Source organism: Astatotilapia calliptera, chromosome 16, assembly GCF_900246225.1.
Source record: "Astatotilapia calliptera chromosome 16, fAstCal1.2, whole genome shotgun sequence".
Lineage (NCBI taxonomy): Eukaryota > Metazoa > Chordata > Actinopteri > Cichliformes > Cichlidae > Astatotilapia > Astatotilapia calliptera.
The window spans coordinates 23,106,698-23,132,636 of record NC_039317.1 but is presented as its reverse complement, the minus strand read 5'-3'; the positions used below and the strand labels follow the sequence as shown (position 1 = coordinate 23,132,636).

The 25,939-nt window shown below is 38.9% G+C and overlaps 1 protein-coding gene across 4 annotated transcripts in view; it reads right to left on the bottom strand.

Annotated features, from left to right (window-relative positions):
- Positions 1-25,939, bottom strand: part of erbb4b (erb-b2 receptor tyrosine kinase 4b) — a 323,985-nt gene that overhangs the window by 39,334 nt on the left and 258,712 nt on the right. For 3 of the 4 annotated variants that reach the window (XM_026144460.1, XM_026144464.1, XM_026144462.1), the window contains exons 15-20: positions 24,549-24,703; positions 23,386-23,430; positions 18,973-19,105; positions 14,035-14,157; positions 11,976-12,074; positions 4,903-5,088 (exon numbers count right to left, since the gene is read on the bottom strand). In XM_026144460.1, coding sequence (XP_026000245.1) covers positions 4,903-5,088; positions 11,976-12,074; positions 14,035-14,157; positions 18,973-19,105; positions 23,386-23,430; positions 24,549-24,703 — 741 coding nt within the window. The remainder of the gene's footprint in view (positions 1-4,902; positions 5,089-11,975; positions 12,075-14,034; positions 14,158-18,972; positions 19,106-23,385; positions 23,431-24,548; positions 24,704-25,939) is intronic. The other variant, XM_026144463.1, reaches the window with a different exon arrangement.

Sequence of the window (25,939 nt, the reverse complement as noted above, 5' to 3'; positions counted from 1 at the left end):
AAGTAGACTGGGGAAATGAGTGAACTGAGTTTTCATTGGAACCCTGGGGATGTATGTAATGAGTTGGAGAGAAGCATGTTTGCCTAGTCTGGTTTACACTGAGAAATGACCCTGTGAAACACACAGTGTGGCCCTCTCACCACACACACATTCACACAATCACTGACTTGGAGGCAACCCAGGCCAGCAATGTTGACAAAAGAAGTAGAAAAGGTGGTGGTGTATTCAGTAAAGAATTTCTACTATAATGCTTGGCTCGGCGAGGCATTCCTACAGCGTAACGTTGTCCAAAATGTGGCATTGAATTGCTGTCACTACTTGATACTGAGACAAGTCTTATAGTTAATGGGACACCGAGCTGTTAAATAAAATAAAAAATCACAAGCTCGATGGCATCATACAGACACTTCTTGTCACATTTTAATTGAACTTTTTAACACAGTGATTACAGATGCGTTATTAATGCATTAATCGCTAGCACTTAAATCTGATGCTAAACCAGGACTTGTGATTTATTGGGATTGAGACAAGTGTCACCATTGCCACAACCAAGCAAATGCCAAGGACCAAGGACACCTTGTGTGGATCATTTGCACACTAGCTGCTTTGCAAAAAAGCAGTGTTGGACTTCTGGGAGTATAAACACTGCAACCTAGCATGAGCAGATATCCCACTCTATGTGAGACTGCACAGCATTTGTATCTACTGTCCCATATCTTGAGAAAATATCCCACATTTTGATTGGCTTCGGTATTCTTGTTGAGTGTCTCAACAAGAAGTCCTTGCTGACAGTCTTGGTAGCTATAGCAATAAGTAATAGGGATATATATGTGAGACACCGTAGAAGACAAAAAGCAAGACAAAAATCCAAAGTTACGCACTAGGAAAAAGACATTTAAATAGAACAGACTATATGTCCTCCACGTGATCAGTGTCAATCCTTTTAACCCTCTCAGGCTCAAATTAAACTTTTTGTTGCTAATGCACAACCAAGTCCTGCAGTGGTACTTCTGAGTAAAAAAAACTCATAAAATATGTATGTGAGGTAATCAGGTTGTTAGTATTTAACTGTTGCAAATCTGCAACGCCTGCCTGGAGAGGGTTAACTGCATCCAACCACCTTCTTCTGCTCTGACAAAGATTGATGCAGAAAGATGTAGTTGACAGAAAGTTGAATAAGCTAAAAGGCTTAAAGAATTTCAGTACAATTCACGCAATATTTCCTCGATCTTTTCTTAGAATAGACATTGCCAGCTTGTCAGTCTTAGTCTGATTTTTTTATGTGATTTTTTCTTTTTCTTTTTAAGAGCTTAGTGGCTCGATGAAACTTCAGCAGACAGATAGAAATATGTTCCAGTGGGTAAATTACTGCCTGTCCCAAGTTTGATGGCAGTCCTTCACACATTTCAATTTTTTCCACTTAATGTCAAACTCATAGTAGGATCCAGTCCATGATTATCTGTGATTTAACTTAACTTTCTTTTTCTTTAAAAAATAAAAATAAAAAAATCAGTCTTACTTTAGAGGTGGAGATTCTTTCGAGAAACACTGAACAGTCTTTGAACTTTAAGAGAAGGCTTGAGAAAACCGACTCGGGCAAAGGGAGAACACACAAAGGAAGGCCATTACTTCAATTTGAAAGAGACCATTGGAGCCGATCTGCTAGCATGGTTAAAGGAAAACACTGGGAAGTGAAAATAATAAGTAATATGCAAGGCCAAGAGACAATATGAAAATTGTGTGGTGTTGTGTTCACAACAGTGCAGGCCTGCTTGTTATCCTCTTAGATCATGTGCACATTAGACTCAATGTGCCCATGAACACGTGTTCTATAGTATAACCTTTTGTATGGCTTACCAATAATAAATTCATAGTGGCGACTTTGTTTGAGGTGGTAGACAGTTTAAAGTCCTCCTCTTGTCAGCTGCATTCCAATGCCTGATTTAATCATTAAGATATAACACTTATTTATATCACAGTTATCACTCTGTATTGTAGTCCTTGTATTCAGTTGTGTAGAGCCAGAACTGACTAAACATATGACAAAGTCTACAAGTGGATTTCACTTCCCTTCCCAGGCAAATTAGTGTGATGGTTGAGCTGTTTCCACATTTCACCCATCACACTAATATAAAGACAAAGCTATTCATCAAGACCCTTGTGTAAAACTTCTCCAAGAAGCTGTCCAGATTGACTGGAAACAGCATTTCAGACTGCACTGTGCTTACCACAGCAAAACAGCAGAATAATCCTTTTTTTTTTTACTTAGCAGTAGCCAGATCAGTTCTAAATTACTCACATCACAACTACAACATATGGAAGAGAGTGCTGTTGGATTCAGAGAGTCAAAAACCAAAAAGTCATAGGGAAGAGAAAATGATTCTTAGTAACAGAACATGCAAGTATAAAACAAAATAGAGAAAAAATTCTGGGCATCATAGCTCTGCGTATGCGGTGGCTCTGATGAATATGCTCATTAGTATGGCTCTCATGACAGATCACTCCATTAATAATCTACAGCTATGATCATGGCCTTGACTGAGAGGGAGGACCACAGGGATGTTGCCTCAGAATGGAGCCCTGTCACTTGCAAGAACCTTAATAGCCATGTGAGGCTGCAAGAGTGCGTGCGCTGAAGATAAACAGAATAAAAAATGTGTATTTTCAAGACGCAAGTTTAGATAGACGTTATTATGAGTCTCATTCAGAGAATTCTTTTTGTATTTATGAAGGACAATTTGTGTTTGTGTCAACTCAAGGGTGGGCACCTTATTAACCGAGGCCCCTGGTGGCTATTTGAGTCTCCAGGAGCGGTAGCCAATTATTGAAAACACAAAACAATATATGCATGGGACACACTGTAACACAACACAGTGGTAAATAATACATTATCATATCTACCCTTTATGAATTATAAATCTCTCCATGTTGACAACTGTTCACAGCAGGCATATATTTATTCATGTACATGTAGCTTTTCTCATTGTTTTTTGACAACGTAATTTGTATGATTAATTCTATACCATGAAAATGTTACACAGCCTGGGGGTTTGTCAGCAGCGGCATGGCAAGACTAAATGCAAGCTATGATCGCCTTTGGTGTTAAATAAAAAGCACTTTATATGTGGTGTGATCACAACTGTGTCCCAAATTTAACTGATGGTTTAATATTTTCCCTTGGCAACTCACTTGGGCAAAGCCTGCTGCTGATGTAGCCAAAAACAGCAATTGAAAATTTTGTCTAAGATATAAAATCAGGGACTACAGGGATTACTAAGCCATTTTCCATTTTCATTCGGATTCTCCTGGCTTTTTAACCTGTTATTTTTCGGTGTGTATGACAATTTCATGAACCACTCAAAAAATGCAAGATATTTGGAGATTTAATCACAGACATGGGAAAACCGGACACATTAACACAGTCATAAGAAACAGAACGTTTTCATAGGACTCCGCAGTCCTGTGAATACCTACATCATCATACAGCCTATGATTCAGTAGCTTGTAGAACAACAACGAATAACTTGAAGTAATAATTGTCTGTATGACTTTATCAGTTTCTCATATCACTGTGGAAGATTTTTGACCCAACACTATTTTCCACTGTTGCCTCATTTCATTGTGTTTTGTACAGCTCTCTGAAAGCCCAGCCATAATATTTTGAATCAGGTTGAGGTTTGGCCTCTGACAGGGCCATTGCAACACCTTAATTCTTTTCTTTTCACCCATTTTGCTGTAGATTTGCTGTTGTGCTTGGGATCAATGTCCTGTTGCATGACTGAGCTGGCTTGGGGTAAACACTTTACTCCAAAATGCTTTGGTATACAAACATGTTCATGGTCAAGTCAGTAACACTAAGGTGCCCAGCTCCCTTGGTTGCAAAACAATTGTTCACCCTTCCACTACTGTGCATGAAAGTCAATAATTTGGTCTCGAGAGGTTTTGTGATTTGTTTAGATGCAAGTATGCAAACCTAAGCTGCATTGCTGCCATTTCCTTTTTAGAGGCTGGGGAATTCTCCCAGAAACCCTTCCAAATGACTCACACTTGTTCCACTTTTTTCCAATGTTACCGTCATGAACTTTAACATTTAACATGCTAACTGAGACCAGTCAGAGATGTAGCTCTTGGGTTTCTTGCAATTTTTTTGAGTGCTGTACAATTTGATCTTGGGGTGAATTTGCTTCCACCCCTGGGGAGGTTGTCGCATTGTGTTGACACTAATCTAAATGCTTGAGACCAGCAGCCTGCCCGAACTTTGCTGATGATCCCGTTAATCAAGAGTACTGAAGTAGAAGCATTTGGCTCTCTTATTTTCCATGAAAGCAGTAAAGGTACTGCACAGACTCCAGTGAAAACCTTTTTCATATGACTTCATGTGTATCTGTCAGCTATTGATACTGACAACAAAATTCTAAGAATTTGTAATAAACTCCATGATACTATAACATATTTCCTGCATTCCACACTTCCCCCACTAAAGTTAAGTAAGACTTTGAATTATTTACTTCACTTCTACATAGAGACGAAGAAACGGAAGTGCCGGTGTCTGCTGCTGAATCCATAAACACTCACACTTTACCAATAGCCACTCAGTTGTCCATGGCTTGCGGCCATGTGCTACGGACTAACATAAACACATTTTTTTTTCTCAGTTTAGAAATTATGTTGTAATGCATTTGGCCTCTATCGCTTGAAACATAATAGAACAGTACCGTAGTTGTTTTCCAAAGCAAATTCAAGCATGCATTCAATAAAAACCCTTGATGAATGAACCAGAATGCCACTCAAACCACGCACTAGGTTTATCACCAAATATCACTTAGAAAGTAAATACACTGACCATATTAGCAAATCGTGTATTTTATACTTAAATAGGTAATAATGGCTCAGTTTCCTTACCTTGGCTATCTGGACACACCAATTGAGCAATAGCTGTGATCCAATGTTGTCTTTGTGCTCGTGGACATAGTCGAGCAGGCATCCGTGAGGCATCAGCTGTGTGACCAGCTGGATTGTCGGACTCAAGCAGACACCCAGCAGTCGGACCAGGTGCGGGTGCTCCATGCTAGCCATGATCAGAGCCTCCTGAATGACACAGATATACACTCAGGCATGTGGAGGGTAATGATTACAGGTGGCTGTTTTAATCTGTAACAGTATGTCAGCAATGTTTATTTCCAACAGTCGTCATTTTCAATAAACACATAAAAAATATGCTATTTATTAGAAACATGTCAGATTGTGTGATGGGTATGAGGTAAACTGTGCCAAAACAATTTGGCTGCAGAAAAGACTGAAATGTATTTATTTGTGTTTTTCTTTCTACTGGTAATATTTTTTTATTTAATAATAAAAGAAATGTTTTTTCTTTTAGTTCTCCAAATTGTGAATGGATAAGAAGATGGCACTTTTCACAGCCTGAATTACAAGTTGAGTTTCAAGAAGTATTTTCTTACTGGGAATGCTAATTACATACCTGAGGAGACCACTACATTAAAAAAAATGACTAGGATCCTAGCAGCACATCTCTCTCTCTCTCTTCACATTTCTATTCATCTCTTCCTCATAGTTCCTGTCTGTTTTTCTTTGTCTGCAGGGACATATTGAGTGGAGCAGCACATGTGGCATCACCCCACAAGTATAATAAGCTTCCCTTTCACTTTAGCCAAAGAAGAATTTAATGCTAAATGATGTTTTTGTACAGCCTCACTTTTAAAATAATACACCTGCATTAGGACACAAGCCTGAAAATTGTGTTTTCAGCACCAATTTTATATTTATTCTGATGTCTTGTTTTAGTCTACAGTGTGACACTCTTTTGAAAATAACCTGGAAACAGCCTTGGCTGTCTGGTGCGAGTGCTGGTTCTGGCAACTCCAGCACTCACAACGCTCACTGAACTGGCACACCTGAGACTCATCTTCACATCAAGTCTCTTCACTCCATGTTCAGTATCCCATGTGATACATGTGTGATGGCCAAATTCTAGCTCTTGCATTTTGGTCTCTAAACAATTTAGTTCTTTTGTAATGCTCCTGTACTTCAGGTCAACTCCTTATTATTACACCAGTTAGGTCTCCAAGCCAACTCATTTCTGAACCTTGTGCCAGCCTCTACTCATGGCCTGCTACAAAGAGTCAGCTACTCTGGACTAATGCAGTAAACTTCAGCTTCATATGTAACAAAGTTTCTGTGTCTGCTTTTAGATGAGCGATTTAAACTAAAACAAATGTTATTGTAGCTTGATGTTGTTCCCTTTCATCTGTCAATATTTGTTGCTGCAGGGATTCCATTAAACAAAGATTTCACTAGTTAAAATCAAATTTGTAAGACCATGAATGCTTTTATGCCATTGTTTTTCTTGGTGGCCTAGAAGCAAAGGCAACACACAGATTTAGGTATCGGCTGTGTTTTGTGATATTTACGTCAACCTTAATGTTAGCTCAGACGAGCCTCTTGAACACACATTTATCATCTCTGACAGTGTCTTGTCTTCCCCCCTTATTTCTTACTTCTTCTTGCTGTGTCACCAAAACTGAGATGAACCACTCTCACAAAGGTAATTTTTAAACTTTCTCTTTCACTTCTATCAGTTTGATAAGAGTTTGAATGTTTCTTTCCCTAAATAAAATTCATACTCAAAACAACATTTCCTCATAGGTCAGGCTATTCTGCATTCTTTCATGATTGTTTTATGGCTTGTTTGTGCATGTGGAATGTGTCAGAATATTCACTGTGAGAACAGAGAACTAAGATTCTGACATATATGTATGTTTTTTGGAAACTGGTGCACATATCTTCCTGTGTTATCGAGGACTTCAGTTTTGGACTGACCATAACTGATTTCTGTCATCTGCTGAAGTCAAGCTTTAGATGGTCTAAGGGTGTTTTCACACCTTTGCTGCCTAATCAATTTAAATCAAACTCTGGCTCATTTTCCCTGGTGAAGTTCATTTGTGCAATCGCATTTGGTCTGGTTCACAACAGTTGAACTGAGACCCTTTGGAGGCAGTGATCTCAAAATGAACTCCAGAGTGGTGATCAGACCACAATCCAACTTAACTGCCAGATGTATGCTAAAGTTTGATCTGACCATCTTTGGGTAGCTAAGTATGTTTTGCATTCTGTTACCTTTTACCATAAATATTCAGAGGTCACAAAATTTAAACTAATCATCTTATATTACTTCTATTGCTCCTGCCCTACACCGAATGGTTGTAGCTTCGGATGTGATTTCTTTAGGAAGACATTTTGGTTCACTTGGTGTATACTTGGAGTCCAGACCTCCCTCTCCCCAGGTATCTCCTCCTACTCATCCAGGGGAACACAGAGGCTTCCTAGTCCAGCTGAGGGACATAATCTCTTATAATATCCAACACACTTTCACTCCTCCACTTGGGACAGCAACTAGTCCCTGAACGGAGTGGACACTTTACCCTTTAACGCTGAACACCATTATTGTCATTCCACTCCAGTGGGACTTGGGGACAACCACCTGTTGAAAGCAACAGAACCACATCATCTCCAAAAATTTGAGACGAGATCCTGTGGATCTACTGTACATCCACTATATGTACAGGTACTAAATGGCCAAACACCTAACGTACTCCTGAAACATCTCCTATAGGGGGGGGAAAAAAAAAAATATATATATATGTATATGTGTGTATATGTGTGTGTGTGTTTACATTTCTCAAAGTTATTGAGAAATTTAAAGCAGGCTTAGGCTACAAAAAGATTTCCCAAGCCTTGAACATCCCACGGAGCACTGTTGAAGCGATCATTCAGAAATGGAAGGAGTATGGCACAACTGTAAACCTACCAAGACAAGGCCATCCACCTAAACTCACAGGCCGAACAAGGAGAGCGCTGATCAGAAATGCAGCCAAGAGGCCCATGGTGACCCTGGACGAGCTGCAGAGATCTACAGCTCAGGTGGGGGAATCTGTCCATAGGACAACTATTAGTGGTGCACTGCACAAAGTTGGCCTTTATGGAAGAGTGGCAAGAAGAAAGCCATTGTTACAGAAAACCATAAGATGTCCCGTTTGCAGTTTGCCACAAGCCATGTGGGGGACACAGCAAACATGTGGAAGAAGGTGCTCTGGTCAGATGAGACCAAAATGGAACTTTTTGGCCAAAATGCAAAACGCTATGTGTGGCGGAAAACTAACTGCACATCACTCTGAACACACCATCCCCACTGTCAAATATGGTGGTGGCACCATCATGCTCTGGGGGTGCTTCTCTTCAGCAGGGACAGGGAAGCTGGTCAGAGTTGATGGGAAGATGGATGGAGCCAAATACAGGGCAATCTTGGAAGAAAACCTCTTGGAGTCTGCAAAAGACTTGAGACTGGGGCGGAGGTTCATGTTCCAGCAGGACAACGACCCTAAACATAAAGCCAGGGCAACAATGGAATGGTTTAAAACAAAACATATCCATGTGTTAGAATGGCCCAGTCAAAGTCCAGATCTAAATCCAATCAAGAATCTGTGGCAAGATCTGAAAACTGCTGTTCACAAACGCTGTCCATCTAATCTGAGCTGGAGCTGTTTTGCAAAGAAGAATGGGCAAAGATTTCAGTCTGTAGATGTGCAAAGCTGGTAGAGACATTCCCTAAAAGACTGGTGGCTGTAATTGCAGCAAAAGGTGGTTCTACAAAGTATTGACTCAGGGGGCTGAATAATTACGCACACCCCACTTTGCAGTTATTTATATGTAAAAAATGTTTGGAATCATGTATGATTTTCATTCCACTTCTCACGTGTGCACCACTTTGTGTTGGTCTTTCACGTGGAATTCCAATAAAATTGATTCATGTTTGTGGCTGTAATGTGACAAAATGTAGGAAAAGTTCAAGGGGGCCGAATACTTTTGCAAGCCACTGCATATACACACTAGCACCTTTTTCACAATATGTTGTACTGGGTCAGAATGTCAGAAGACAAATGCCAGACTCACACTTCTAGAAAATTCATCATGTTTACCAGTATAGACTGAACTGCCAAAGATCATAGGACCCCTTATTCTGTTTAAGGTTGAAGTTCCTCTTGAAGTGAACAGCAAGGTTCCACTCAGTCAAAAACAGTGCAATTTTATTCAAAACCTTGACATCAAAGTGACTTCGTACTTTGAGATTGTCAGCATTCTATGTAGTAAGCAAAAAAATGTAGTAAATAGACCAAGGTCAGATTGCTGCAAATCAGGAATATTTGCCTTTAAATATAGAGCAATGGTTTCTTTGTGCTGATGTTGTGTATTATGAAATCTTTCTGTTATACTCTACAGTATGTAGACACAAAGCAACTATACCTGAAGCTTGTAATATTGCATATTATTGCAACATAAACACTAACAGGCCCCTATTAATCCCATGGTATAGAAACTCTCCAAAAGACAGAAACAGGCGTAAATTTGCTCACCTGCAACTTTACAACAATTGAAAATTCATCATCGGGTGGGTAGGTATACGCCAAAATACACAAGACAGGCAGGTGTGGCCGTTTGCTTTTACTGGGGAGAGAATCAATGCATAAAGCTCCAATGAACACTAACAGAGAGATGCAACCACTATACATTTTAGAACTGATATGGCTCATCTATCACAATGCTTACATAATGAGGTCCCTGTTTACATGCCAGTGATGGGTATAGTTACACTGAGGGTAATGGCAAATTGGGCCAAAGTCTTTGACTGACTGGCTTTTCCTTTCTGCCTGCAGGATTCCGTACAAGCAAATTTATATTGTGGTGTTTACTTAGCACTGCAGTGGGGTATCCTGTAATCTGTTAGCCCTGCATCCTATTCAGATCCCTTCTGTGAGCTATTATCCAGAAAACAAAATACTTCCACAGCATCCTAAAGAGCATTTCTTGAGGTTTCTATATATAAAATAAGTATATACAAGAATTATACTAATTGAAAAACACATGACATGAGGAATTGTGACAATAGACTTTAAAGCCACTAAGTGGAGAGGTAGGGGCAGTAGTAGTTGTAGTTAGGTATTGTAAAAAGAGAGAGAGAGAGAATATGTCTGTGAATAACAAACCCTGTGAACATCCCTTTAGGCCCTGGAAAGCACTACTGTTGGGCTGAGATAACAGTTATATAAAACACAAAAAGGGATTTGCAGGGGTTGTTCCTTTTTGTACACTGACTGTATAAAGTTTACATCCCCACTGAATTGTAATTTTGCTGTTACAATTAAATACAAGCATTAGGAAACACTGTTTTTACAAACTTGTGCTACTTCTGTAGCTCGTCATGAAGGTAAACTGAAATAAGGTAGTTACAAATCTTCAGAATTGTATTAATATGTAATAATAGTAAAACAATTTCTTTAAAAAAAAGCTAAACTGAAACTTTTTCTCTTTTCTGTGGATCACTGTTGCGAAGTGCTTTATAGATTGCTGCATTTTGTGCATTGTATGGATGTCTCACATTATTAAAACTGATATATTGGAGGGCCTTGGAGAATAATACCTGAGTAAAACATTAATAAAAAAGAAAATAAGATTTTAATTATCTTTAATCAAAACTAAAGGAATAGCATGCTCTAGCTGTTATCCTTATACACAAACATGCACACTCCTAAATGCATGCAGATCGATACACACATGCCAGTACTGCAGGGAATAAACACCCTTTCCTTTTGCCAAGCACTTGCTGACAGCGTTGGTATTTTATTGTTAGCCATAAAAAAAGAGAGGTTCCCTTCTCTTACTGCACCACAGGTAAGGAGTGGCAAACTCCTACACAGAACCAACCACACACACACGCATGTTGAAAGACAATCAATTCTCTGTGACATTCTTCAAACAGTCAGTGGCAAGTGAGACTGGGGCTTTGAGTGGCCTGCAGCTAGAAGGTCACCAGTCAGAAATCCCAGTCTGCAAGGAAAATAATGGATGGCAAAGGAAATGAATGGCACTCTGCTTTCCCTTTGTAACTACCACTGGTGTTCCCTGGAGCAGAAGCTTGAGCCCCCAGCTGCTCAGCAGTCAGTCATTAGAAGACCACTGTGGATCTAGACAGAGGTGATGGAAGGTATTCTTAAAAAGAGAAAAGAAACCCCAAAACTATTTAGGAGGTAAATTAACCAAGTTTATGAGTAGATCCACATGGACACATGCCTTTCTGCTGTTATATACGTTATCTCCACTGTTTCTATTGCCCCTACATGTTGTTATCTCATTTCTCTGTCTGATTTTCTGATTGTCAGACAACCTCCCAAAGCACTTGGAACATAAATTAAACACATATGGGATATTCATCAAAGACATCGTGATAAAAATAGAAATGCTAACCCTCCAAAACTCTTCCTTTTAGACTGTCAAACTAAGTGCAAAACATGAGTGCAAGTGGGTCGCTTTCAATGTGTGTGCGTGTGTGTGTGTGCGTGCGTGCATGGGTACGTGTGTTGATATGAGTTATTTCATCTGCATTGCATCATCACAGGGTAATAATTTTGATTTTTTTTTCACTCTTCCTTTTGAAATGAGCCAAGATGTGAATGTTTTATAAATGGGGCCTAGTGCACTGTGCTAGGAGCCCATGGCATGGTGCGTGTATGTCTGCATATGTAGGGCTCCTACAGGCCCCTTATGGTTTCTAGTCTGCTGTTTGTGGGGTTCAACTTTAGTTGTTAGAGATTTCACTTTACAACCATCTGTGTAGCGCTTTTGTAGGCTAGTTTAGCGCTAAACTGAAGTTAACTTGTCAGCAACGAATGCAATGTACAGCTGGTTAAAGGCCTTTAAAAGAAAAGGTCAGTGTTCGCTCCCTTACATACTGTAAGTATAAATTGCAGCACCTTTAAACAGTGTCACTAACAGGCTTTGGAACAAAAGGTTGTTACATTACATTTAGCTTGTAATTTACCTGCGTATATGTTATCTTTATAAAAGCTGAGTTTGAATTGTATTGTCAAGTCTCTTTTTTTGGATTTTATTTTCAAGATACTCACATCCATGAATTCCACATTAGCCTTGGGTCCTGTGGCCTCATTTAGGATTTTAATGGCAACAGGGATTTTCACAGTTTCCCCCTCTGGGACCCAGATACCCTAAAGAAGAAACGCACACAGACACATACACACACACAACATGATGATGAGTCATTACACTAATTGCACAGTCACAAATCCTCTACTCACAGAAATGATGTTTAAAAAAAGTATTATAACTCCTGGAGGAACAGCAGGAATCTCAATAAATTGAGCGTTTTACACTCTAAATTCTACTTTGTCAGCTTTATAAATAACAACGTTCCATATTCTCACTGGCTGATTATAAAAATGAACTGCATGCTGTACGATTAAGGTTATTTCGCCCTTCAAAAAGACTTGGGAAAAACTATTTAATCATTTTGAAGTATCTAATTTTAGGGAGGTTTAAAGTGATTTAACAGCTGCCAAAGTGGATGGAATATTTGAAAGAGGAGAAAAATGAAGTACCTCTCAACTTTTTCAAAGTGATTAAAATGTGTTCCACCTTTGTTCCACCCTTATGTGACTACACATCCAGAGTGACAGAAGGCCTAGATTTCACACTTAGCCTAAAAACAACTATCCCATCAAAGAATTATCGTCATTAGGTGATAATGACGATCGATTTGATGCAGTTTTATGTTTCCTTTTACATGTAATTCTGCAGATGATCATTATTCAGCACAATAATTTAAGGGCACACTTTATGAAAGCTTGGACATCGATGTTCTAACTGGAAAAAATGGTTTACAGGTTTGTAAATGCCTCAGTTTATTAACAACACATTTATTTAAAACTGCATCTGCAAACGGGCTGCTACAGCCAACACTGCAGAATAAAATGACATATTTTACATTAGGAGGAGAAGATATCCATACACAGAATTTACCATTTTATTCTAAAATGTTTAGAAAACAAATGAAATTATTTACATATGTTACAGCCTGCTTTAGGGATTAGTACTTGTTTGTGTGTTTTGTGTTGCAGGAGTTGTGATACGGGAGGACTGTTTTGCTTTGAGTTTTCCTTTGAGTTTTTTTTTTTTGCACATACAATGTATACCATATACTTGCCTAGCCATCCATCACTATGCTACACCACTAATACAGACCTACACACACCTTTCTTAATTTATTTAATTACTTGTGATCTATGAGCGGGTTGCAACACATGAACTGCACATTGTGACAGAACATGTGACAGAAGAATCTATAGCTCCAAGTTGTTCTCTTAATGGTGAAATGCTGAGTTGAGCCAGTTAAGCATATTGCCACCAACTATGGATATGGGTCAAATCAAGGAACAGCATGTGGCCTTAGTTTTATTAAACATAAAACTAAATATTGCTACACTTTAATTAACTAACTGTGTTTTAGCTGTATGAGCCATCCTATAAAGCACTCAGTTTACAAGTTGGTCTAAATGCTGAACCTATGAACTCTCAGCTATGGAGATTAGGTACAAGTCTGATGTCTTCTGGCTGTAAAAGACCTGTCAGGGTTCTATAGCTCACCTATAAGACTTGAAACTGACTATACAGCATATCCTTACAAGTCTAGAAGTGCCTTGAAATTTCCCAGGAGAGCATGCAAGACCTTGCTTTGAAAAAGGACATACACTGATGCCACATACCTCTGGCCTAAAAAAAAGGTGCTACAATGAGAATGGGTGGACACAAAAAAAGACGAATTATAATTTCAGTGAGAGAAAGTCTGCTTTTTCTAATTTCAGATTTTTTTTTTCCAACTTCTACCCAACCCTTCATTGCTCTTATGGTGACCTCAGCTACCTCTTATTTCACTGTCACCCCAGGGGTCTCAGTGTCTGCTATTACTTATTCTTTTCATCTCCCGCCTCCAGCCTTCCATCTCATTTCCTGTCATTAATGATCCTGCAATGTCCCTCTTGTCTTTTTCTCATGAAGTGAGAATGTGAACACAATGTGACATCATGGTCTCACTTTTAGTAGAGGAGCAGTTAAGTATTTGAAGCTAAAATGCAAATAGTCACCGTTAATTCACATTTGATTGTATTTTACCTTGTAAACAGTTCCAAAAGCTCCGGAGCCGAGGATCTTGACTCTTTTGAGTTCTGTTTCTTTCAGGATGCGAAGCTGGGCTTGATTGGGTGCCGTTCCACTGGGTGTTAAGGGTTCCACCAACTAAGAATGCAATAAATAAGTCAGTGAGTGCTGGAAGACAAGTCTAGAATCTACATAACAAAAGCTACTAAGATTAATTCATGATACTTTAAATTAAAACATCACAACTTATCACAGGATTAGTCCAATTGCTTGTTGCTGAGCAATTAAATGCAATTTAGCTTCTCAGGATCTCAGGAACACACTTCCATATTAGAAAAAAACAAAACAAATAAAACCCCAAAATAAAACACACCTTTCTTCCATGCAAAATCCTTCTTTAGAGGATAGGACAGTTTCTAAAAGCTGTGACCCAAATTCCAGGAAGTCAGGTAGTGAAACAGGTTGTACAATAACAATGAAACTGAAATTACTATTTAAATTGTAGAAAAACAAGAGTAATTTCATACAAAAGTTTGACTCAAATGCAACATTTACTCTTAAGGAAGGTTCCAGTGGGTAAGAAAAGTACACACACACACTGGGTGGGTGGACAAGCAACATGAACACCCAAGTTTGTGACACTGATAACTCAAGAACAAAGCAACGTAGGACTTTCAAATTTATACTACAGGTGTTTCTACTAAAAATCTCAGATGAGTTTGAATCTCAGGGTTAGAGGTCAAATTTTCTGAAAAACTTGTGACTCAAGAACAAAGCGACATTGGAGTTTCAAATTGATACCATAGGTGTATCTACTAAAATCAAGACAGCTGGTTGTAGTTACGTTTATTGCCCCTGCACTTGTGGTTACAGTAGGGTTGTAATGGAATTTTTTTCCAGGAAGATAAATCTAGACTATGATGAACCATTATTATGACATTCTCTATGGTAAAAGGAAGTGAAAGCGATACTACATGGGAACAGAAGAGAGTGATGGAGAAAGGTGGATGAAAACAGAGAAAGACTGGGGGAGACAGATAATTGAGGCAGCTGAACGGGAGTTGAAATTTTTGTTGTCTCATTACTGCTCAAGTGGAGGAACAAACAGATGAAATAGTAGGAGAAGCAGAAAGATTATATCCGAGGAGGGAGGAAGGAAGATGTGGAGCGGGAAAGGAACTGTAGCAGAAACAACAACAAGACAGCGATGGAGAATCGAGCTGCTGAATTAGTCAGAGGATGCAAAAGCATAAGTGAGGGAGCAATATAAGGAGAATTAAAGGAGAGGGCGGAAGATTAGAGAGGGAGAGAGGACAGAGAGAGCCTAACAGACAGAGTGTAAATCAGCCTGGCTGTGCTTGGCAGCTTCTGTCCCTCTGGCTTATGGTTACCATTTGATTAAAAACAATAGCCATTCTTCATTTAAATGGAATAACAAATCAGCTTCTGCAGGGTGGAAACAAGTAGGCTGGGGGGCCACAAACACACCCAGGACAATACAGACGTCTTTAAAATGATCTAACCGTACACACACAAAGGCAAAGCTCTATGCTATTTCCACTGTGCTGGGAGCTGTCCAGCATTAGTGGTGCTGAAGATGTTGAGGCTGTGTAGCAGCCGAACAGCAGCAAATGTAGCTATCCACCTTCTCTCTCTACACTGCATTTCTGAAACTGAAGCAAGTGCTGCCTGAAATATACTGATCAAAATATTAACACCACATATCAGATCTTGATGAATGAAATATTTAAGTTAACATACACTATATGTGCAAAAATACTGAGTCACCTACACATTACATCTACTGGAGGACCAAGGTCCATGGAAACCATGCCATGGAGCTCTCGGTGCACGGTGTTTGTGTTGATGTTATTTGCCACTGTGCAATTATTGAATCATCAGAGCCATGGCAACCTTTACACACAACACACCTCAGCACTCAGCGACCCTTCTCTGTAACTTTATGTGGTCTTCAATTTTGTGGTTGAGTTGCTGCAGTTCCTAAATGCTTCCACTCTAAAATAATTCCACTAACAGGTGATTGTGGAATATCTAAGAGCAAAAAAACCCCCTGTGAATTGTCTTATTGTAACAAAGGGATCCTGCCGCAATATTGCACTCAAATTCAGTAAGTAAAATAATGTAATTTGTTGAAAACAACGGTTAGTGGAATCTAAAGTGCAATTCAAAATCATACCAAAAATCTAAATTAAATTGCTCAAGTGTTGCTTCATTGTTTTAAGAAGTTTATATGTTGCTATTCTATTAAAGTGGTGAGCTGGGCAAAATGACATTAAAACCATTAGACAAACATTTCACGTGCAGACTGATCTGATTAGATTTATAGTCCATCAACATTTTCTTTTAACAAGTCTAAAATTATTTGTTATATAGTGATAGGATGAGGGGGAAACTGTCATGGTCTGCGAGGGCAGACCGTATGGAGTGAGTTGAGGACCCAAGAGCAGACAGAGGCGAGGAGACGAAACTGAACTTAACAAAAAGCGAGCCTTTATTTAGGGCTGAAAACTCACGGAAAAAACAACAACAAAGTAACTGAGGGAAAACCTGAACATAGACTAGGAAACTATGACTCTTACTGAGAATTTAGACTATGACTAAACAATATACAAACTATGGCTGGGAAACTATGACAAGGGGTAGGGGAGATAACACAGACGACACGACGACGAACAAAGGAAGACTGAGGACTTAAATACACACATAAGGTGATCAGGGGAAGTGGAGACACATGAGAACACAGCTGACTATACATAACCGCATAGACAAGAAACATGACACGTAGACGCAGGAACCAGGGAGACTAAGTACAGGGGGAGATGACAGAAACAACTAAAAAATAAGGACTAACTAGCAACCTAGAAATTAACTGGATCGAAAATGAATACAAAAATACCTAAAACTCAAACACGGGGTCACACGACCCAGTACCATGACAGAAACTGATGCGCAGTGCCTGAAAACTAACTAGTTTCAGACTTTATTTTAAGCAAATGACTATTAATCAATGAACCTGCAATATAAGACTTTCCCTGCAATTACATAAAATGCATAATTTAATGTAAATACTAAAAATTAAGGAAAAATTATCTTCTTTTTTTTTGCAGCCCAGAAACAAATGAAGACAGGATGGTTTCAAAGACAAAAAAAGATTTCCCATTTCCTTCTCTGCTCCTCTACTTTTGGAGCATCTAATACAATTATTGGGCCATAAATACAGTATTTTTTATTAAATAAATGACATGTAACAAGAAAGGCTCTGTAATATATTAAAATAGTGCCTGGATTTATGTATGACTACTAAAAAGAGACTAATGTAAGTACTCAAGAAATAGTGGCAGTTTAAGGGTGGCCCATATATGAACGGGTATAAAAGAAGTATAATAATTTATCATCTTAATGCTATTTCTTTTTCAAGACTCTTCACTGATACTTGTGCCCTGAATAGAGCGAAAGCACTGAAATGAGACCTTATTCTCAGTGTGGACACATAAGTACATTAGATGAAGTACTCTTCTGGTTTTTTTAGATAAAGAAAGAGTACTTTTGCCTCTTCTAATGGTATACTCCCTTAGCTCTTCCTAAAAGAAGTGCCCCTATAATGCACTGTAGGATATTCAAACCCGAGTCGTCAGAGTTTCTAAAACTTTCTACAGTTCTGCAATAGTTATTTAGAATCCACCAGTCAGTCTCTATTTTATTTCTTTTTGCTTTTTTCAGTCTTGTTTTTCTCATATTTTGCACAAGCACAGGCCTGCAAGCACATACAAAGGAAAACGTCACATCCATATATATTTCCTATGTCTACGCATTTTGACATAACAAAGTAATGTCATGAACTGCATTGTAGTAACAACGGTGGCATTATGAAGGCTTTCTTTAAAACACAACAAAACACTTTTATTGCACAAAATGACACATTGTACATGTGTGTTCATTATGATGGAGACATTTGTTAGATAGGTTTATAGTCTTAAATGGTAATTATGTGACAATTTATCTTAGGCCATATTAAAAGTATTCCAAAAGTAATGTAACAAATTATTTTCTGTGGAGACTAATTAAGTAACATAGTGCATTACATTTTTTAAAATAATGAGCAATGTGTAATACGTTTCAAAAGCAAAACAAATATCTTGTGATTCCACAAAAGACCATTTTCATCCATTTGCTCTGTGATTGTGAATTAATGAGTCTGAGAGGAGGAAACAAACTAACTAATGAACCAAACACTGGTACGTAAGAGGCAAAATTCCAATCAACTTTGAAATGAATGAATACATTTACAAGGAAAATCTACGCATTTTAATAAATAATGGCCTACATTTCCAAAATTAAATACAACAAGCTCACTATAGTGAAAGGTGTAGCAGTAGGGGTGATGTAGACAGCAATAAACTTTCATTTGTCTATTTTGCACTTCCTGGTGAACAAAGATATATCCATACTTCTTTATTTATTGACATTTGTTGTTTTCTTCTGAATAGGTCATTTTACTGTAACCTCTCCTCAAAGTCTGGAAGGATGGTTTGTGATAACGTGTTGATTTGGGGACAAAATCAGGTGTATTTATTTACTGATAAATCCAATTGCAATGTAGCCTGTAATTTGATTATGTAATCTTCTCCAGGCATAACAGTACCATGGCATATTAGAGGGAAACAAATACGAGAAACAGAGCCAAGATTAAAGTAATAAATTTTACTTTTAGTTCTTTAAAACTATGGCAGAGTTATTTGCGCTAATGGGATCCAATTTTAGAGGCGTATACTATAAGATCTCTGTTGACACAAAACATTTAGCATAATTTGGGCCAAGGTAACTTAACCTATGTCCTTAGTTTCTGATTATCTTTCAGTGCAACAAACAGCATGCTCTTTCTCGCTGGAACATCAGCTTTTTTTTTTAAACTTAATCCACTTTCCTGTTTACCTCTGTCTCCAGGAAGCGGCGAAGGGCCCTCTTTTTCTTAATGTTCTTCCGTCGCACAGACACTGCTACACTGAGTACCATGATCACCACCATGAAGAGTCCTCCGATTACGCCTGCTGCAATCAGAGGGGTTCTGAAGAAAAGACATTGGAGAAGGAAAGGGAAGAAAATACATAAAGAACAAAGGGCATGCAATGAAATTACAGAAAAGGAAGAATGTTACTGGGTATCAGTAAAGAAGATCACACACAAGCACAAACTAAACTAAAAATACATCAAGCAAACATCGGGCTAATATAAGCACAAAGATTAACACACATAACATGTTTCTACAATATATATCCATGTGGCCGATCCCTTAAAAACCTCTTCACCTTCGGTTTTTGTGTATTTTCCCACTAAGCTTCATGTGGTAACAAATATCCCTCCATGCCCTCTCATTAAAATCGGGGCTGAGATCAAAAACATGGAAATAATCTTCAAAGAGAATCCTCAGAACCACGCTGATGCTGTCACTTGAAATGAAGAATCTCAATATTTTTACTGATATGCACCTCAAACTGTCCGAGTTGGCTTTCTGATATACTCGGCCATGGCTGGTTTATTTGATCTATCGGAAGAACCGTTCATAATCAAAATAAGGATGTTATTCGGGGTTGTATATTATGGACTTCAAGGATACACCTCTATAAAATGATATCACATTCAGCCCTGTTCATGGGAAATGAAGAATGCTTTATCTCTCTGTCATCACAGTCTGTGGCTGCACAGGGGAAATCTCTATACATGTGATGGTTAAAAGAAAGGGGGTCTAACCAATGAAGACACGCGGGCACTATTACCTTACTTTAGATAGAGACAGGTGTCAAATTAAAGGGAAAAAAGCAGAAAAGGTGCAACACATTATTGTATAGTTATGCAATTATTATCCTAGCATGCTCCACTGAATTTCTAAAAATGTTGAGCAGGCACAATTGATTCAGATTTTGTAAAAAGATTGCAAGTGACTTTCAAGGAGGGTTTAATGTTTCAGTCCCATTGACTTCATTATTCATAAGTGCTTCAGTAGCACAGTGACTAAATTACAGATTGTTACATTTGTATTTAGAGCTATCAAAAAGACACAAGTACATAACTAGGGTCAGAAATTATGGTTGTACCCATTTAGTGACTCTGGTGTTTGGGCATTAGTGCAGTATGCAAGAGTTACTCTTCTTATGGTGACTGAAAGTTTCAATACAAGATGTAATAAGGCCATAAGCACTGCTGTGCACCAAAAGAATGGCACAGCCTGAACATTTGATCGCTGCAATGACCGAGTGTTGTGGCTATGCTGTGATCGGGGCTTTTTCTGGTGTCTATTTATCCTCTTAGCACTATCACTGAATCACAATTAACTTGAGTCAACTTGATCAACTTTATCCTATGATTTGTGACTGGAGCTGTTGTGGTGGCATCACACTATATGTTATCCTAGTCTTAATTTTACCCCAATCTGTGTCTTGGAACCAACAGTGAAGGAGAAAAAAAATACTCTAGATATATAAAACCTGTGGTTCTTTAGATTGTCCACTAAAGACTTTGGATAATTATAAAATGCCCTGGTGACTCCATGGCATCATCACGATTCTTTGGTGAAACAGCTTGATCGTTGCCAACATACACAGGTTTGTTTCTCGGAAAGAAGAGATTGAGGCCATTTTAAAATTGCTCTGAAGCTACAACCAGGTGATGTTTACCTTATTTTTGAGGCTTACTAATATCTGCAGATGCAACACACTTACTTTATTATTTACATGTGATATGTATATACAAAGATAGCAACACTGGTTTCTTGCTGCCACAATGAAATGATTAGGCAGCTAGTAAATTCAGTGCACCCGGGGGTGAAATGCACCAGCATATAATGCCTGTGAAGCCCTGCACTGCTTCTACAATCTGGGTTTTATATGGATTAAACAATTGAGTTATGGTATAACGAGATGATTAGTGAGCTTTAGAGGTGCTGGTAGACTATTTTGGAAAATAATCTAGACTAATTGTTCTCCCCATTTCTCATCTTTATGCTGTTATCTATCTCTTGGTGTTACCTCCATATTTAATGGGCAGTTATGAAAGTGGTATCGATCTTCTCATCTAACTCTCAGCTAGACAGCAATGGTTTTTTTGTGTTTTTCTCCACAAAATATCAATAAAGTTCTTAAACAGAAAAGTTTAAGAGAGAGTGGTAAATGTAAATATTATGTTTGATTTCATTAACTTACGCACTGCAGTTTCACTATGGATACATTTCAAAGCAGAGGAATGAAGCTAATTTGTGTGAAATGAAAACCACACGGTTAATTTTGTGCACGTCTTATTGTTATAGAATGAAAAGAAAACTGATGGTGAAAGACACCGTCAGCATGGCACTGGCAGTAGCTACATGAGGCTTTTCTCACAATGACAAATGTCATTTGGCATTGGGATAAACAGCTAATGTGCAATTCATTCTATACACTCAAATTTGGTGGCTTTTGCACACTCAGCAGAAACTTGATAGCACTGGGTTGAATCTCCTGCCCTCAGAACTAGATCTAGATTTGAAACATTTCGACAAAACGATGGAAACACTCCTCACAGATTTGACGTCAGCTATACATTCATGTATGCAAAAATCCCAGTTCACTACAAAGGTGCTGTACTGGACTGAGATCTGGTGACTTCAAGGCCCTTTAAGAACTCACTGCTGTGTGTGAAACCAGTCGGAGATGGTGTGAGCTTTGTGGCATGGTCTGCTGCTTTCTGGTGAAGCAGCTATTGGAAGATGCATGTTCTATGGTCATAAAGGGATGGACATGAAAACAATACTCAGATAGGTTGTGGTGTTTAAATGATGCTCATTTGGCACTAAGGACCCTTAAGTGTGGGCTCCTTATCCCTCATCAAATTACACCACCACCACCAGCCAGAACTGTTAATAAAAGGCTGGATGGATCCATGTTTTCAGTTTTTTTTTAATATTGCCGCAGAAATCAAAATTCATCAAACCGGGAAAGATTTTTTCCTTCTATTGTATGATTTTATTGAGCCAATGCAACATGTAGTCTCACCTATCTGCTCTTAGCTGACAGGAGTGACACCTGGTCAGGGCTTCTGCTGCTCTAGCCAATGTGCTTCAAGGTTTGACATGCTGTGCATTTGGAATGGCTCTTCTGCATACCACAGATGTAACAAATGGTTATTTGACTTACTCTTGCCTTTTTGTCAGTTTGAAAAAGTATAGTTATTTTCCTCTAACTTCTGGCATCAACAAGGCATTTCACCCAGAGAACTGCTGCATATTTTTTTTCTTTTTCTTTTTTTTTCTCCATAAACCCTAGAGATGGCTATGTGGGAAAATCCCAGTAGATCAGCAATTTCAGAAATACTGCCATTAGAAGATTTTGTGTAAAAAAAAAAAAAAAGGAAAAAAAAGGCTTTGTGTAATGACATGACACTTTCAGCTATGCTCAAAAATGACACATCTAACAGTTAACAGATTTACTACTTGTGTGACACATCAGAGCAGGCAACTAGACCTGATAGCTGTGGCTACAGCTACATCCTGGCCAGAGATATCAGAGATCTGATAAAAGCTGATCTCTTCACAAGGTCGGCTGATAGTTACTTTCAGCCATCTGCTGCAGTCCCCATTCATCCTACTGGCAGTTTCCCAAATATTATTTCAGAAGCACACTTGTAGATTTAGTCTTTTGAAGGATATGACTTGTTTTTTTTGAGCTACAGTAGAAGCTTCAAGATACTGAATACTGATTGGTCAGTATCAGGCGGAATATACAGTAAATGCCTTTACAGTGATTATCTCTATGTGAATGTACGCTGTGCTGCAAGACGGTAAAAGCTTCTTTCGTTTCACTTTTTTTGACACCCACTTTGATAGTCATCTCATTACATTTACCTTTTACCTGAAATTTGTATATAGTATTCTTTTTGATGTGCTGGAAATCTCCATTGCAAAATAGTGAACTGCAGGCTGTTCCTCTTGCCTACCAGCCTCTTTTTTTAATCATCCCTCAAAACGCCACGCAACAATTTTTAGCACCACTTGATTCCAAACTGCTTCACTTATGAAGTCTTGAATCTATTTGCTGCAAACTATGAGCAGCATTTTCTTGCCTTTTCTCCCCCCAGCTTCAGAACAAATGCTAAAGCACAATCAATTTATCAACAAACAGGCACACACACACACACACAACCGTGCACAGAGAAGCATTAAGGACCTCACAGGGATTTGGGGCCTTAGAGCTATCCATTAATCAGAGACTTTGCTTACTGTACGGTTCTTCTATGTGTGTGCGTGTGTGTACTTCTGTTTAAGTGCGTTTGTACGTAAGCACATAATAGAGGGATCCAATAAAAGGAATTTTGTACCTGTCCATCCAGCCGATGCAGTCTTGAAGTCTCGGTCCAATGCACCTTAGTAAATAAATACAGGACAAATGCTGTATTTTATCCTATTCAAACATTAATATCGCATATATAAAAATGTTACCATAACACACAGGCAGCCAAAATTAGCCAGAAAGTGTTGACCGTCAGAGATGTTTTTGCTTGCTCATTGTAGAGCAGATGTCAACACAACAACGATACCTTTTATATGATTAACGCGTTTTGCCTTAAGTGTGGCACAAATGTGAATAAAAGCCTTGTTGGCTACCATTTTTAGCCTTGCTTTAGAACTCACTAAGAGTTTACTTTTAGAGTGACAGATTACAAAGTTATACTGACTTCTAATGAAAACTAACCAAATCTGTTGGACGTTTCACCAGTCGCCTTGTGTTAATCTTTCAGTGGCATCACACGTCACATATACTGTCTCTGAAATTTAGTAGCTCTTTTGAATGTTTGGAAGCCTCCAGCTCTGTCTCTCTCCCACTCAGAATATATATCCCTCCCCCTCGATCAGCTTGTTGGGTTTTTTGCTGCTCTGAGAGGCGGCCCTGCTTATGAAGCTGTACCTGTGACAGTGTCAGCCTGGTGTTTTCCATTTACGACAACATTGTTATGCTTAAGTGAGCTGGATGCTGTCACTCACAAGAGGAGAAATAACACACAGGGAAGTGACATAAACTCCCGGTGGAATTAAATACAAAATGATGTCTTTCCAAACCTTGTTGAATATTACATTGAGCGATCAGTGGCTAGTGAGCAGTGGAGAGTGGCAGGGTATTAACTACCCTTACTTTCATTCTTTTTTCTCTTCAGGTTCATTTTCTGCTTCACTTCTCTATTTATCTCACATGTCTTGCAAGATGTAATTTTATGATAGCAGACTATGGCTGGCGAGAGCTTTGCGAGCACGTGCTTTTCAACCGCTAAATATATGAAGGTCAAATTTCGCTTGCAATATGAGCATGAGAAAACATAGCATGAATATTCTGTTAGTAACTAGTCACTTTGGTAAAATAAATAAAACAGTGATGTAGCAACTGCTTGCGGGGCAAATGGTGTGCAAATCCACTTCTTGTGACGACGTTACTCTAAGCTGATTACTCCCCACATCTCGAACTTGTCCTTTTCCTGTCTGCACTTACCCTTGGGTGCAGTTAGCATGGCAGGGGTGGCATTCGTTGTTGGCTTCAGCGTACTTGAAGATGAAGCTGTTGGCACCTTGCAGGCCATCGGGACACTTTTCCACACAGTTTGGACCGTCTTTGAAATGAAGGCATTTCACACAATGCTCTGGGCCCTTCGTAAAAAGAAAAAAAAAAGGATTTTTATTGATTTATTTTTTGTTTGTTTAATTGTGAAAACCTTATTTTCCTACATGAAAACTTACCATGTATGGACCATAACTTGTTGTAAACTGATTTTGTCACATGTGCTAGATTTGTAAAATGAGAGTATGATTAGTTTTATCGCTGGTAAGTCTGACTCCCTCTTGACAGCTTTTTATCACTTGGTAAGGTGTCAGTTTCAGTGTCAGCATCCTTTGCTGGAAGTATAGACTGTTGATTTTTCTGATATCATTGAACAAATAGGAAGGATGTCAATGGAAAATTGTATTTAGTAGTCAGTATAATCTTTTAGTGATATAAGTTTGCTTATGGTAGGATGCTGTTTGTAGTTATTTGTATTAGGAAATGTTTAACCATGTATACTTAGAAGCATATAATTAATTGTGTAGTGACAGGATGTGTGCACCCCAGGAATGCACCCCCACGTCCTGGGAGCATGAGAGCTCGTACCTTGTCTTGTTGTTTATGGGGCCACACTCTGACCCCACACACACACATACACACACATACGCTCAATGGAGTATAAAATAAAGACCGGGGCAGTTCTCTCACTGGAGTCTCTTAGAGTGGAGGCTGCCCTTGCTAGCAAGAAGTTCTGTGTGTTTCTCTTCTCTGAGTCTTTACTGAAGAAGTGTTTTAGAACATTTTCCCTAACAAATGGTAAATGGCCTGTATTTATATAGCACTTTTCTAGTCCCTAAGGACCCCAAAGCGCTTTACACATCCAGTCATCCACCCATTCACGCACACATTCACACACTGGTGATGGCAAGCTACATTGTAGCCACAGCCACCCTGGGGCGCACTGACAGAGGCGAGGCTGCCGGACACTGGCGCCACCAGGCCCTCTGACCACCACCAGTAGGCAACGGGTGAAGTGTCTTGCCCAAGGACACAACGACCGAGGCTGTCCAAGCTGGGGCTCGAACCGGCAACCTTCCGATTACAAGGCGAACTCCCAACTCTTGAGCCACGATCGGACACAAAGGACAAATCTGTCAGGTTGAACAAACTGTGGGTTATTGTTAGTTACTTATGATTTTTCTTTTAAATCTGTGAAGCAGTGGAAGCTTAAGAGTGAAAACGCGATAACAAGCGGCAAAAGACAGAAAGTGGAACTGGTGGAGTGGAGGAGAGATGAGAAAAAAAAAAAGGAAGTGCTGTGGAGTAATAAGCGAAGGAGAGAG